At 38.3% G+C, this 16,288-nt stretch overlaps 1 protein-coding gene across 2 annotated transcripts in view; it reads right to left on the bottom strand.

Annotated features, from left to right (window-relative positions):
* DROSHA (drosha ribonuclease III) overlaps nt 1–16,288 on the bottom strand; it is a 187,997-nt gene that overhangs the window by 153,992 nt on the left and 17,717 nt on the right. For both annotated transcript variants that reach the window (XM_075212935.1, XM_075212934.1), the window contains exons 6-9: nt 14,788–14,939; nt 10,982–11,062; nt 10,106–10,192; nt 7,233–7,319 (exon numbers count right to left, since the gene is read on the bottom strand). In XM_075212935.1, coding sequence (XP_075069036.1) covers nt 7,233–7,319; nt 10,106–10,192; nt 10,982–11,062; nt 14,788–14,939 — 407 coding nt within the window. The remainder of the gene's footprint in view (nt 1–7,232; nt 7,320–10,105; nt 10,193–10,981; nt 11,063–14,787; nt 14,940–16,288) is intronic.

The raw sequence follows: 16,288 nt of genomic DNA on the forward strand, positions 1-16,288 counted from the left end.
CTCCCGCAGTGTTCCCCTCCACTGCCCCTCTCACGCTGTACTCCTCCTCTGCCCCTGTCACGATGTGTCCCCCTCCACTGCCCCTCTCACGATGTCCCCCCCTCCACTGCCCCTCTCACGATGTCCCCCCTCCTCTGCCCTCTCTCATGATGTCCCCCCCTCCTCTGACCTCTCTCACGATGTCCCCCCCTCCTCTGCACTCTGTTACACTACTGCCCCTCTCAGGCTGTGTCCCCCTCCACTGCCCCTCTCATGATGTCCCCCCTCCACTGCCCCTCTCACGATGTCCCCCTCCACTGCCCCTCTCAAGCTGTGTCCCCCTCCACTGCCCCTCTCACGCTGTGTCCCCCTCCACTGCCCCTCTCACGCTGTACTCCTCCTCTGCCCCTGTCACGCTGTGTCCCCCTCCACTGCCCCTCTCACGATGTCCCCCCTCCACTGCCCCTCTCACGATGTCCCCCCTCCACTGCCCCGCTGTCACCCTCCTCTCCCCTGCTGTCTGCCCCTCTGTCACACTCCTCTGCCTTCCCCGCTGTGACACTCCTTTGCCCCTCTGTCACACTCCGCTGCCCCTCTGTCTGCCCGCTGTCTGCCCCTCTGTCACACTCCTCTGTCTGCCCCTCTGTCACACTCCTCTGCCCCTCTGTCACACTCCTCTGCCCCTCTGTCTGCCCCTCTGTCACACTCCTCTGCCCCTGCTGTCTGTCCCGCTGTCACACTCCTCTGCCCCTCTGCCACACTCCTCTGCCCCTCTGTCTGCCCCGCTGTCACACTCCTCTGCCCCGCTGTCACCCTCCTTTGCCCCTCTGTCTGCCCCGCTGTCACCCTCCTTTGCCCCTCTGTCTGCCCGCTGTCTGCCCCCCTGTCACCCTCCTTTGCCCCTCTGTCTGCCCCTCTGCCCCGCTGTCACCCTCCTTTTCCCCTCTGTCTGCCCCGCTGTCACCCTCCTTTGCCCCTCTGTCTGCCCGCTGTCTGCCCCTCTGTCACCCTCCTTTGCCCCTCTGTCACCCTCCTTTGCCCCTCTGTCTGCCCGCTGTCTGCCCCTCTGTCACCCTCCTTTGCCCCTCTGTCTGCCCCTCTGCCCCGCTGGCACCCTCCTTTGCCCCGCTGTCTGCCCCGCTGGCACGCTCCCTCTCACTCCTCTGCCGCGAGCCAGCTATAGGAAAAAACAAAGAGCACATAAACTTACCAATCCGCGCGGCGCCGGGACCCAGCAGACTCCTCTCTCCCGCAGCAGTCACTGACGTCGATATTCAGTGACAGCTGCGGGAGAGAGGAGTCTGCTGGGTCCCGGCGCCACGCAGATTGGTAAGTTTATGTGCTCTTTGTTTTTTCCTATAGCTGGCTCGCGGCACCCGCACACTTTGGGAACCGCCGGCATAGTGTAGAACGTCTCTAATTCAATAAACAAGATGCAGTTATTATATTCTTATTTTCTGATCATTATAACAATGTAGCTTTTAACTTAATATTTTTTCATGATTATAAATTTTAAAAAAAATAAAAATAAATAAATCACTAAAACCATTTTCAATTTACACATCACAAAGTAGATTATAGTGCACCAAGGGCCTCCCCTAAGCACATATACATATACACACAAAGTATGTAATTACATTGACCTTGTTAGCTGTAATATATCCCTGAAAATTATTTAGAAATGTGGCCACTATGAAAATGCTGACGATAGTTGTTTTAATCTACTATCCTCTACAAACAAAATACAGTAAACTTCCCCACACATTCCACTTATAAGAGATACAATTTGGATAAGATTAAAGTTGACACTGTACGTGAACTTGAAAATACCTCCTTATATGCAATCTCTAAAATGTTTAAATATACAATCCATTTATTAAAACGGTTATCTTAAGTTGTGCAATGGAACTGTGCACCTTCAAATATAAACAAAACTTATCAGTAGTCTCAATTACTGGAATGTTGACTTATTGACTCCTTGGGCAATGCAGACCATACAGACAACCGTTTCTGTGCTTCCAGCAGCACCGAACATACTTCCAGAAGGCAGAAAGTGCTTTACTCCCTACCGTTACATCTATTATGCACCATACAACCATACATCTATGTATTCATTATAAAACTAAACTATGCAATAACAGGGACTGAGCAGTGGCTGACGTGTAGTCAATTTCTGTTATAAAAGTGATAAGTTCATTAAATGTCCCCTACAAAATTGAGCATAGAGGAGTTATGCTGCTCAGACTAGAAGTTTCATGACTATAATGAAATATTTTTTTTAAAAAAATAACCCACTCAAGCCAGGCATCCTTTCAACTGGATTGAATTGAATGTACTGATAGAATTGCAAACTGTGTAGAACAACCTGGGCCTGATTGATCAAGGCATGTAAATCAAACGTATTGTGTGTTTTTTGTTTTGTTTTTGAAACGAATATAATTCAGGCAGACGCATGTTCGTAATTCAGCTACAACCAGGTCTGAAGGATCATCTCTTTTTGAATACAGGTGTAGGTACGCTCTGTTCTGACAGACATAATGCACTGCAGAATACGTGCAATACACATGTGGAAAATAAAGTCCCAGCAGTGCATAAAGGGAAAACATAAAAATATATTAAAAACGGTCACCTGTTAATAATATAGTGAATTAATGACAAAAAACTTTTTTTTTAATCAGGAAATACATTTACGAATAGGTTATTAATGTCTATTGTATATAAAATGATTTTTTACAGTTGCTTCTGATTGTACACACACGTTCTAGCCTACATACGCAACAGTCATCACTATCGCTTGGCACTTACACCTACCCTGTAGTTGGTGCAAATGATACGACAGAAAGTCGTGTACCTTAGAGATGCCCGAAGCTTGAATCAGGCATTGCTGTGTGTACTCTAGCTTGGCACGCTCTTATTGTACACCGATTATGTGCATATGTCCATTCTCATCCCAGTTCCGCCCATGACATCGTAGGCTGTAGTAAGTGTCCTTTGTGCTCAAGGTGAATTGCATACACTTGCATTCTCTGGTGTATAGGGTTTCTTTCATTTTTAATACAAGCGCAATACACACAAAGACATTTAAAAATAAAGTCCATTCTGTTCGGTGTGCTCATACATATTTAGGGTCATAGTTTTCCATTAGTGCTGCTTGTTCCGTTAGTGCTGATTGTTCACCTGCCTTGACGTTGGAGGGGAGCTTATCCCAATATAGCTATATAGTGCACACAATTCCCCTATTTATCTACATGCTGACACACAGTCATTTATAGATTTGCTTTAGAGCACCAGACTATATTTTCTTTCGCTCTCACATACACAGTGGTCTTAACTGTTCTGGCTGCACTTTTCAAATGATATTATTCAGTTGTACACAGTTCATTAATTTTTGTGTAAGGGGAGCAGAGAGGCTGTTGGACAAAGCCAGGTGAACTTATATAGAGACAGCTGCAGGTGCAAAGCACTAAAGACCAAGGTCTCAGTGACAGACTTTTATAAGGAGTGGTGCACAAGGGTTTGGGTACCTTTATAACGTTAGGAGGTAGTGATAAATTGTGTTTCAGCATTTGCTTTTTTTAACCTCTTAAGAACTACCGAATAGCAACGTATTCAATGGGTCTCGTTTTGTAACTGGAGCCACTTCGATCAACTTATGCCAACATTGCCCCAGAAATACAATAATTCGCTGTGATCTACAGAAAATGCCCCAATTAGTTTTCACCAGCAGTAAAATAGAAAGCACCTTAGTTTTCCCATTCATCTTTCTAAATTGAATGTTACACAGTCTCAGTGAAAATGGGAAATGACTACAGTTCACTGCCTAACCTTTACAAAAAAAAAAAAAAAAAAGACAGAAAGAAAAGTCTCTGAGAAGGGGCATCTAAAGATCAGAGTGCCCAGTTCCTTTTAGGAAACGCAAGCATAATCACTGCTTATTGTCAAAAGACACGTTCATAACCCCTTACAAAATTTACATATCTTGCTACAATTTTCAGTTCAGACATCAATCAACTTAGTTTTATGGACTAATTCAGTAAACAATGTAGTACTTCTTACATAAATTCTAGTATGTAATATACAATAACAATGTTTAGCTAAACTACGAATTGTTCAAGACAACAGTGAATTCTATTATATTATGCATAATACTACTGAACAATTCATATGCAAGAGAAAGATAAAAAGTGTTAAGATAATAAGGAGCAGTAACCATAATAATAAAAACATTTTCTATAGAAAAAAATGTTATAACAATTTAACAGATTCAGAAATGGATTATCCTGCACTAAAAAATAATTAAACACTGGAAAGAGACAGGAAAAAATGTAATAAACAGATAATATTAAGATCATGTAGTATATTTAAAGGGGCAGATTAATAAAAATGATGTACATACATTTATTTATATCTAAGCATAGTTAAAAGGAAGTTGAGAACGCTTTATTTTTTGTGTTCCTCTACAAGACTCTTGTAGAGGAACACTGGATCTGCACTCACAGTGACTTCAAATAAAAAAACAAGTAAAACTATTACAAGATTTACAATTTTTTGTAATACTGATTAAACAGTGTCCACCATTCATTTCAATTTAGCGCAATAGCTGAAATCCCCATGGAAATGAATGAAATGAAACTAAATGAAATGTGTGCAGCACGGTGGCTTAGTAGCTAGCACTTCTGCCTCACAACACTGGGGTCAAGAGTTTGATTCCCGGCCATGGCCTTATCTGTGTAGAGTTTGTATGTGCTCCCTGTGTTTGTGTGGGTTTCCTCTGGGTACTCCGGTTTCCTCCCACACTCCAAAAACATACTAGTAGGTTAATTGGCTGCTATTAAATTGCCCTTAGTCTCTCTTGGTCTGTGTGTGTATGTTAGGGGATTTAGATTGTAAGCTCCAATGGGGCAGGGACTGATGTGAATGAGTTTTCTGTACAGCACTGCAGAATTAGTGGTGCTATATAAATAAATAGATGATGCTCCATGCCACTTGCATTCTGGATGTATTCACAAAAGAATGTGAACGCATCCAGTGTATATCATCCACAGATATCCTGTATGTGAACTACATAGCAAACATATGGGGTTATATTTACTATGCTGCGGTTCCGTAGAACCGACCAATTCCCGGCGTAGTAATTTTCCAGAAAGAACACGCAAACAATTTCTAAATTGGTGTTTATTTGCCTCATTTTGTGATAGCGCGAGTAATCAATTGCAGCACATTAGTGGAATAAACCTCCGTTAAGGCATGTCAATGTTCTTGGAAGGGATGCAGGCCTATTGTCATGATTACCCATCAATTAGCAGCATGTACACTTGTTGTAATGCACTGCTGCTACTTTAGTTTATTTTGCTGAAGTGTTCCTGCCATACAAAACAAAATGTGGCAGCTATGGACACAGGTGAGTTCATCATAGATCTAGGCAGTGAACTGTATTATGGCAAAGTGTGAAAAAAGCACTTAAATAATTTTCCACTGCCAGGTTATATTTCACTAAAACACAGTAAAAAACACAGTAAAAGCTTAAATTGCAATCAATTTCAAATCATTAACTAAAAAAGACATGTCAATCCTGCAAGACATATGACTCAATATAAATTTTATTATGCAGAATAAAAGGGGTAGATGGACTTTTCCAGCAGAAAATGCAAGTCCTGGCATGAAAGTGTATATATCCTTGAAAAGATCTATACATCTTGAACAACTAGGGTGGTTAAGTACACTCTGTTCTCTACCAGCTGTCAGGAGTACGGGAACTATAGAACTATAGCAGCGCTCCAGTAATATTGGAAGTTCTAGGAAAGGGACCTCCGCAGGAGGATATGGGTCGCAGTTGATGTATACCTAGCTAGCAGGAGGACAACCCCTTTAAATTTTCTCTCTCTCTCTCGACATCCCTGGTAATGCTTTCAACTAAAAATCTTTGATTAGGAACCTTTAGCTACACTTACATTAATAAATATAAATATGCATAAAAATAAATGTGATGCTCAATAAATTATGAAAAAAAATCTTTGGGGAATATTTAAAAGAAACCCTATAGGAACTGTAGGAAAGTAGGAAAGTCAGGAAATTTTGGAATAAGTTGGTAAACTATATTAATCACGTGTTTAAGATACAGGTTACATTAGCCGCAGAACCCCTTTTGCTGGCTGATTTCACCATTTGGAGGGATCGCATGCCGTCCTCTGACATCCTAGCGGCTCTGACGGTAATTGTAACAGTAGCAAAAAAGCTAATCTTACGACATTGGGTATCACCGGTTTCCCCGACTCTGGGAATGCTCAAAATAGATATTTTAGATATCATATACTTGGATAGGAGAGCCACTCTCCCAGATATAGAAAAAGGTGGTCTGAGGTTTCAGAAAAAATGGGGAACATATATCGAGTCACTGCAACCCTCAGTCCAGCAGAACATCTTTAAATTGTTTGAGTACACTACCTGATATTTACTTAGGCAATTAAGCTAGGGAGAGAAAGAATAACTGCTTACACGGATAATTGGAACCTCCTAGAAATTTTGAAGGTGTAAACTTTTGCTAATTAAGGAAGGATCTGACCAATACACTTTGCCACAATACACTCTGCCATAGAGCTTACTAGAACAAACAACTACCCCCCCCCCCCTTCCTTCCCCCCTCATTTCATTTTATTTTACTTCATTTCAGATATATTTAATTTCTGATTGTAGGTCATATCGACCAGATATATCCAGATTTGTAAATGTACAAGATTATTTACAATGTTTTCATGAATCCTAAATAACGCAATTTGTTAGACGTTATTAATATTTGATGTTGATCTTTAAAGCAAAGTTGTCATGAATACTTTAATTGTCTTTGAAAACATTGGAATATGTAACAGATATGTCATTACGGATTTGCTGTATTTGTCTGTAAGGAAAATAACCAATAAAAAAAGATTATAAAAAAAAAAAAAAAAGAAACCCTATAGAGATAGGGTACTTTAACCAGATGGAGATTTTATTTTATCAAAATTTGTTATAACCCATAAAGAAGCTTTGATCATGTAGGCGTTTGTTGAAATCTCCTGAAGGTCACAAACATCTATACAAACGTTAATATCCTATTAGGACTCAAGTCTAGGTAAAACATACGTTTTTCCTATTGGCCTGACAATGGCAAATTAATTTGCACATATCTACAGTTTCTAAGAGATCTTGTGGTATGCATAACGGTACCAATTAATTTGAAGCTTTTCTTTACCATATAAGAAGAAAAATACACTTACGTTTGTCAATGGAGCATGAGAGAACATAGAAAAGCCTTCAAAGATATATTCATGATCATCATACTCTACAACAGTTGGCCGGTCAGTCTAAAATAAAGTAGACACAGTAGATTATGATTAAGCTGTTGCTGTTATTTAGTGTTCATTGCTCAAGGGATCTAAAAAAGTTATATTTTTGGCAGGAAGCGGTCTGAGAAAACAGGCAGAGTGTTATAAAACATGTTAATCAGTTGCTTGTGCCACATATTATTTATTCTTAATGCATCTATAAAAGTTTTAGGCTTATTTCCATGTGATCTGGATGCCCAGACACTGGGCCAAGGATCAAGAGAATGAAGTAAGTGTCCGACACACTAATGCAGAGTCTACCTGCTGCCAACATCTGCCTCAGGGCAGCAGAAAGGTTAATTAAGAAGCAGCAGCAGCAAAACAAGTTGTTGTTTACAAATTCTAATTTTTCTTTAACCTGAACTCTATATATCAACAAGCCATTAGTAGGGATGGACAAATAAATTAGTGTTCAAACAAAACCAGATATAATTGGGAAAGTTCATTGCAGTAGCCAATTTGCAGACACTACACAAATCAACACAATAAGCAAGAATACAGGGAGGAATTCATCAATCATTTTTACACCCACTCAAGAAACCTGTTAAAGCCTGAACCGAACGTAGAGAATTTACCTCCATTGATGTATGCACAAATACTCTGTATGGATCATAATTCACAATGGGTTTGTACATCACAAGCCAAAGTAAGGAAGAAAGGCATTTATACTGCATCAGCATATAAAACAAAACCCTTGCAGCCATCTAAATGTTGCTGCAGCCTGGGAGTGAAGACATAACTCTTGGTACTTTACATTACATTTATATTGGGGAATATGAGGTATAAACATCCAATCTATTGTAAAATCCTGAATCTTTAGAAGCAGTTTATTCTGATCTAGACTCTCTAGTACATTCAAATGCAAGAACTGACAAAAATATTCTACAGAGATTTGGAGAATCGCTGAAGTCCGTTTTCCAGTTTAATATCACCAAAAGGGTCTTAAATTATTATTGCCATTTTGATTATAGTTTGGCTTAAGGAAAAATTAATCCAACACTTTGTAGTAAGATTTATTTTCTGCTTTCTTATGGTGGAAAACCAACATATAAACTCACTAGCTTCTTTGCGGCACTAAGAGTTAACCACATTGAAAAGGGAACAATTATTTTTTCTTATTCAGATTAGGGCCGAAGTGTTATTTACATAAAAATAAAATACATGCCTCGACTTGCTTAGATGCACTCTGAAACCGCAAATCCAACATACACTTAAACTGCAGGGGAACAGGTACAAGTGCATGGCATTTGTTTTGGAGCCACAGACAAATGTGCGTCTGCCCAGCTTAGGTATTTGAAAATTAACTCGGAGATAAGCAAGTGAAAAATGCTGCTCACAGGTGACAAAGAGGGCCTGTTTGCTATAAGTCTAGTTAAAGGAACACTCATATGGGGAGTAATGATGTAATCAAGGTGAGAAATTATAAGTGTGAAAGAGGGTTTTGGTGGCAGAGTGACAGTGGTAAGAACAGTAAAGTTTATATAAATATTCTGTCCTGGGAAAAGTGTACAAATCACACTGCTCTGCAAAAAAAGGAGCCATGGCAAGTATATATGCAGAACTAGAAAAGCACATTCAAAAGCTTAACTTTTAGTTGTTAAAAAGGCAAATTAGTAGCTGGGACGAAGGAGGTTAACCAGTATATTCTTCAATTATGTGTTTATTACACATGCAAGTTGATTTGACAATGTAAAAAGCAGTCCTGCTTGATTTGGCGACACAAAGGAAATCATGCCCTTTTTTTTCAAGGTCAGGTCAACTGACAAGTTGGATGAATGATTAGACCTCAAGGGACCCCAATGACTTCTGGTCAGCTGCTGACACCATGCGCATGGCAATTCAGTCATCGGCTGATCTGACTGTCCAGGCCATCTGATGAAAATAACATTTGAGAACCAACTATGAAAACAATCAAAACTGTCTCAGTGGTTATTAGTGTGACTGGCATCATTAAGCCCAAAAATACCAACTTTATTCCAAATCATATTAAAAAGTAGTTCAATTAATATTTCCAAGAAAATCTATCGACTTCCCAGTCACTGCCCTGCAAATAAAATTGTACAACAGCAGATCTTTTTTTAGTACCATGTTTAAAAATATTAGACAAGCATTCATCATCATCTATTTATAAAGCGCCACTAATTGCGCAGCGCTGTACTCACATCAGTCCCTGCCCCATAGGAGCTTACAGTCTAAATTCCCTAACATAGACACACACTCAGACTGCATAAGACTAAGGTCTATTAAATAGCAGCCAATAAACCTACTAGTATGTTTTTTTTTTTGGAGTGTGGGAGGAAACCGGAGCACCCAGAGGAAACCCACGCAAACACTGGGAGAACATTCAAACACCACACAGATAAGGTCATGTTTGGTAATTGAACTCATGACCCCAGTGCTGTGAGGCAGAAGTGCTAACCACTTAGCCACTGTGCTGCCCTACCACAAAACGTTTTTTGCTTTCCTTATGCAAAACATAGGGAGTCAGGTAATTGCATTTCCTAAAATTAAAGTCCATGCACATTCTAAACGAATTAAAGTTTTCAAAAGGTGGAGTTCTCCATACAAGATTAGATATCACCTTAACATACAGTAGGGAGAGCATAATCACTTTATGATAAACACATTTTCCTAATAAACACTGAAGTGGTGATATCAGAACTCGCTGTTTGCACAGATATTATTTAGAATCGTTTACACACTTGACATCATTTGTGCATTAAAAAATTATAAATCAATTGCAGCAGCGACAGCTTAGTACTTACTAAGAAATTGGTTGGTGGAGACACAGTGATCCTGTAGTGGAATAGACGTCCTGCATTGTTTGTCATAGGGCGACAGGCTTTAATCGTCTGACAGAGAGATAAATAAACAAGAATATAATGCAGTCATTTCAAACAAATGTGCAACTTTTCTCTCTCAATAGTTTTCTAAATATGCTAAATAAAAAGCAAACTTTGCCTTCAAAATACCTTTTATGTACTTTTGTTGAAAACTGCTGCTCAGTCTTTATTTGCAAAGCATAAAATATGCTAATCAGGTACGCATATATTGTTAAATCACTATTAAGATGTTAAGGTGTATGTTATAAGACCAGTAGAGAAGTGTTGACTAAAAACTTAAATCTACTACAACAATTTGGCGGAGAGTATTTGTTCAGTATTATATATTATTATTTAGTCACAAATTATTCAAATTAGTTTAAAAAAAAGTCAAACTTTCATTCTGAATTACTAACTAGCTAGTGAAATCTTGCAATATTCCTGTATGTAGACAGCTTACTTCCATTTCTGTATGCATTATTAGCTGTAATGATTGCTAATTGACGATGAAAAAAATGGGAATGCGTCAAGTAGTTTAGGTAAAGTGTGTGAGATCCCATTAGATTTGAAAACATCTCCAGTACAACTTATAGTGAAAGCAATGTATTGGTTTCTTTAAATATAATTGCAGCATTGTCACAACAAGAACAGAATTACCTCTTTGCATATAGTCTAACTGACGGGTCAAGACGTGACATACAGAGCGCATACTGGAGACAATGAATGTTCCAGTCAGTCTAGAACAGAACATGAAAATGATGGGGACAAAAGAGTTTGGTTTTACACTGTAGAAAATCGTTAAAAGCAAATGTGATTTACCTCCTCTCCAGGATAAATGCTGTGTCGAATACCAGTCCGTCTTGCTTTAACACTGCACTTACAAAGGGGGCCATCATTCATCTAAAACAGAAAAAAACCATTAAAGTGTACAAATATTCTCTCTCTATTAAATGATACAAAATTAGATGACTACGCTTTTCACTCACGTGGAAATGACTGCCCTGTGGACTACACAACAAAAATACAGAGTACCAGTACCTTCCTCATTGCCTGATTGACTAAAACCTGTAAGCCAAATGTTTATTACATTTGGGGTTTATTTTTACAAGGAAGAGAAACGCTGTTTCTTCCCTTGCTATAACACTTTCCCATGCTTACCAAAATGAATTTTAGTAAATGCATATATTACATTAGTATCATTTTAAGTAAAGATTTTTGTAAAGCAGCTTGTACAACCGTTTAACCCTCATCACTTGACTACAAGTGCAGTTTTTTTATACAAGGGGAAATAATTGCCCATAGCATGGCAACATGTGAAGAAACTAATGACATCTGTACTTGCGAATTGCTGTCTTGTTCACTAAGAAAGTTCCTCTTACAACTTCTGAAAGTGATACAATACATCAAATCATACACATTTTATTTGCAGCAAAAAGCAAAAACCATTCACTCTCCTTGTGGCCACAAGCTGAGTTAATCTGCTAGCTGCTGTACTGTTGACAGAAAATGGAGGATTGCACTTCCCCTGTGAAGTCTGTCGCAGTCAGGGAGTGATTTGATCATCCCACTAAATGTATTAAAAATAAAATCATACCAGAAAGGCGTTTGTGACCTGCAGTTTTCCCCAACTATTGTTTTTATGAGTGCCTGACAGCTATTCAGTTGAAAATGACATTTGTAATTCTAAACCAGTTAGAGGTTATCAATTCTGATTTTCACAGAATTTATTCCCCATATACTAGTGATGCCACAGAGACAGTCTGTGCAACACAAACTACAACATATTTTCAGCATGAAGTACATAAAATTGGCTGTTCAAAATATATGATATATACAGCATTGTACATGAAGTTGTGCTCACTATTTTAACAAGTGCAATGCATCTTGGGGCAGATGTACCAATACCTGTTAGCGTGTATCCCTACACCTATCACCTTTACGAACTTCCAGATTGCACTAACATTGTTTCAAAAACAACAGTAATGAAGGCAGCCTGCCATGTACTAACTGAATGAATAAGAAAGACCATTGGATGCAAGAGCTCAGACTATTATCTGCTCACATTCACTTCATACATGTCAGTTGAAATACCTAGCACCCAAGTACATAGGTTATAAACAGCTAAAATGCTTATTGTTATTATTATTATTATTAATTTTTATTTATAGGGCGCCACAAAGTATCCGTAGCGCCGTACAAGGACAAACAATGGCACAGTACAAGGTGAAACAGCACAGTACAAGTAACAGTAAGTACTATAACTCTGGGGGCTCAGGCACAGCATGAAAGAGAGGGAGGGAGGGGAAAAGTGAGTATAGGCAGGTAACTATGGCCCAAGAGGGTGGGCACGAATGACAGGTTGAGAGTCACTGAGGGGAGCGGAGAGAAGCGAGAGGAGACAGAGGGCAGAGGGACTGAGAGGAGGTGAGCTGAGTAGCTGGAGAGCGCAGTTAAAAGTGATGGAAACAGAAGGTAGGAGAGCCCTGCTCAAAGGAGCGAACAATCTAAAGGGAGGGGAAGACAGACGGACACATGGATGAGACGGAGAGACGGGAGGAAGGGGGAGAAGGGAAGAAGGGATGAGAAAGAGAGGTAGACGACCGGTGGGAGTTTAGGCATGAGACTGGATTGTTCACCACAAGGCCGTAGAACATTTAGGGGCATATTCAATTGTTGGCGGAAACGCCGAAAATCTCGCGCTCCGCGCACTATTAGCGTTTACACGGTAATAGTGCGCGTATATATACCATTATTACGGTAGTTTTCTCACTGCCGCAGAGATATACAACAATTGAATATGCCCCTTAATATCAAATGACCTGCAAATTTTATTTTTATATTGGGGATATCAATAATTCTGCAGTATAATCTTTATATTTATTTTTCATAACATAAAACAACATTCAGTTTAGCACAAGTACTGAATTTTATTGGCATATTTTCAATGCCTTAAAATAGTAAATTCAATTATCACATATAGTACTTGTTAGAGAAAGGAAGGAAATTAGATTCATTAAACATTGTAATATAAACTTCACAATTTTGCAGCAAAGTTTAAAGCATGAATTTATAGCTCAACAATAATATGGCCAAAAAGGTCTGTAAAAGTAACAAGGAAAAATACATAATTCTCACTTAGGATAAATATAAAATAGACAATGTGTTTACACTGGAGAGTATTCTCTCATTCAGAAGTCTATCACTCATAATAAAAACATGTAGAGAGCCTTTAATCTTAGGTGTCTCAAGACAAGTAAAAAAAACATGTCTTTTTGTTTTATTGTTTGAGTCCCATAGAACACAAAGTGACTTTACATCCACTACAATTCTTGTATGGGACTGTATTTTTTTTATTGCTTTCCAATTGAGAAACTAAACACAATGAAGAAGGGTGTTCAAAAGTGGGAACACATGGACACTGCTGACCTGCAAAGGGATTACAGTAAGCACCGATACCATACCAGATTTGATTTTGCTAATTCCTAAAAAAAAATGTTTTTAACAGGACACAAAAATGAGAATTGTACATTTTTACTGCACAAAAACCATTACTAGTCAAGTTTTTGCTTAATACAGGTGCCGAAGGATACCAACGTTCCATTAAGGTGCAAAACTTGCACTAAACTACAACACACAAACTGTGTACTGCAAGTTAGAGCAAATGTTTGCCTTCATTCCAAACTGCAAAGCTTGGTTCCTTGTATTTTGTTACTATAAATTATCCATCATCAATATAGATTGTAAACTATTTCCTCTTTGGAAACTCATTACTAACAATATGTTTGTTTTTGTAGAACTGAAAGGTGTCCCATAAAGTGAAAAATAACAACATTGCTACAGGAAATTACCACGTTATAAGTGTTTCTTTAGTATTATATAATAGAAAGAGTTACCAAGTTCTGTGACACCATAATACTTATATTAATAAATGTATAAATAAATGAGTATATGTAACCTTTACAATCATTATAATGGGTTGCATTGTAGCACAGCGGTGCATTTCTGCCTTGATTTCAATCCAGCATCTTGCATGGATTTTGAAAGTCCCACTGTTTTCCTCTTGGATAGAACAGCTTCTTACTAGATTGGTCTTAATATGTTCTATGGCTCTTTTAGGAAAATTTGACTGCATGCTCCATAAGTACAGTGGCAGATGTACAACTGTGGTGCCATACAGTGGTGGAAATGGAAATTTATAAGTGGCAGTATGGAAAATGTAAGTGGATGGAATTTCATTGTTTTACAATGAAGGCAGTAGAAGTGGCCACTGCTGCCATGTATGCCAATAATCTGCAGTAAAAAAGGATTGCTACTTCCATTTTTCATGTAACAGTCCGAAATCAGTAACATGTCATTTTTTAATGATATTTCCAATAATAAAGTTATTGCAAAATATTTCTAAGTGAAGAAAAAGTTTAATACAATAATATTAATGCTAGAAACAGTAAAAACTAGGAGTAATTTGCACCTATATATGTGGCACAAAATTTATAATGCAGAAATTAAAATAGCTTTCAGCAGTTGTTCGTTAACAGCCAGACTATTGCAGGTTTGTGAAACAAAACAACAAACAGCACTGCTTCCCTTGCCATTGTCAATATGGGCAACATTAAGAAAATACGGACCTGGCCAGGGTCATTATACCAGAGCTCCTCATGGAGACGGTCAGGGTGAGCTTTCTTTCTCTTTATTTCTGCGATCACATCAAAAACCTCAGAGTCTGAGCTGCTGGAGCAACTATCATCATCTGTTTCACAGTCAGAGTCGCTGGAGGTTTCTGTGAACAGAATTGAACAAATAAGTCACATCCATAAGAATATATCTATTTTACTATATCCTCACAGAATCAGGGAAACAACAATGTAATTCAATGAAGTAACTATGACAAAACGCTTACAAAATGCACAGCTTTTCATTATACACCATATACTTTGTGTCCTTTTCATTTTGGGGAACGCCTGGATTGACAATCTAATTGTTTTTGTAATTTTCTTATACTGCAGATTTTTTTCTTAACCATTAAACGATTCCAATGTGCCATCACAATAAGAGATGCATCAAGTATATGACTATGGAATATGCCTGAATAGGCCTAACAGGCAACTCCTCAGATCACAGTGAACAGATATTATTACAGAATCGTATATTGCTAGTCACAGTGGTTGCAATGATAGTATGTAGTAGTATTATGCAATGACACTAATTGCAATATGGTAGCATTAAAAAACAATAAATACAATTGTCTGAAGTGGCAAAACGTTGCAGACATAAATCCCAAAATTTGCTCATATCCTGTGCAGTGAAAAATGACAACATTAGGTTTCTGCCCCTTGAAGGACACTGGCTTTTATCTAAGCCATTGTCCTCCCAAGGTCAGAAGGACGACAGACATTCTCCCTCCTGGGTCGGCATCTGGTTGGGACTAGTTGATCTTTTCAGAAAACCAATGCGTTTTGATAACCAAGAAAATATACTTTTTATATTTTACCCTAGGTTTAAACAATATAAAAATGGTTCTGTTTAAGTCTGCCTGTAAATTATATTCAATAACTCATGCTCACTGTAATGTACATATTATAACACTGCCAAGTACCCCAAGGAAATATTCCTAGAAGTTGGGGTTTAATGCAATAATTTAAATGGAAGTAAAACTACTGCAAGTTCCAAAAGTTCAGAGAAACTCCAGCCTTTGATGGTTCATTAATTCAACTTAAAAATTATTTTCTGGACCTTAAGGTTAACTAATCGCAATGGGTATTATTCATGATGGAAATTTCCAGTTACTACACATTTTCCACTTGTATTCAATGAGGTGAAAGGGACATATATGCTAATAATATTAAATAATCTGTAATAAAAACCATTATGGGGAAATAGTCACACTCAAACTTGAACTCTAGTCTGGAAATAGTATTCATTAAATTATTGTTTCTGTCTTTAACAATGTTAAAATTTTAGTAATGTTTAATTGTTTTGGGCATTTTTTATTGACGACGACCAGTAAGAATGGAGAATTAGAGATGCAATAGCTAGATAATTCTGAGCAGGTTATGTGTCCATAATATGTTAGTTTTCATAGCATGTGAGCATCTGCATATATTCATGAATGCTATAAAAGATTGTTAT

Source organism: Mixophyes fleayi, chromosome 5, assembly GCF_038048845.1.
Source record: "Mixophyes fleayi isolate aMixFle1 chromosome 5, aMixFle1.hap1, whole genome shotgun sequence".
Lineage (NCBI taxonomy): Eukaryota > Metazoa > Chordata > Amphibia > Anura > Limnodynastidae > Mixophyes > Mixophyes fleayi.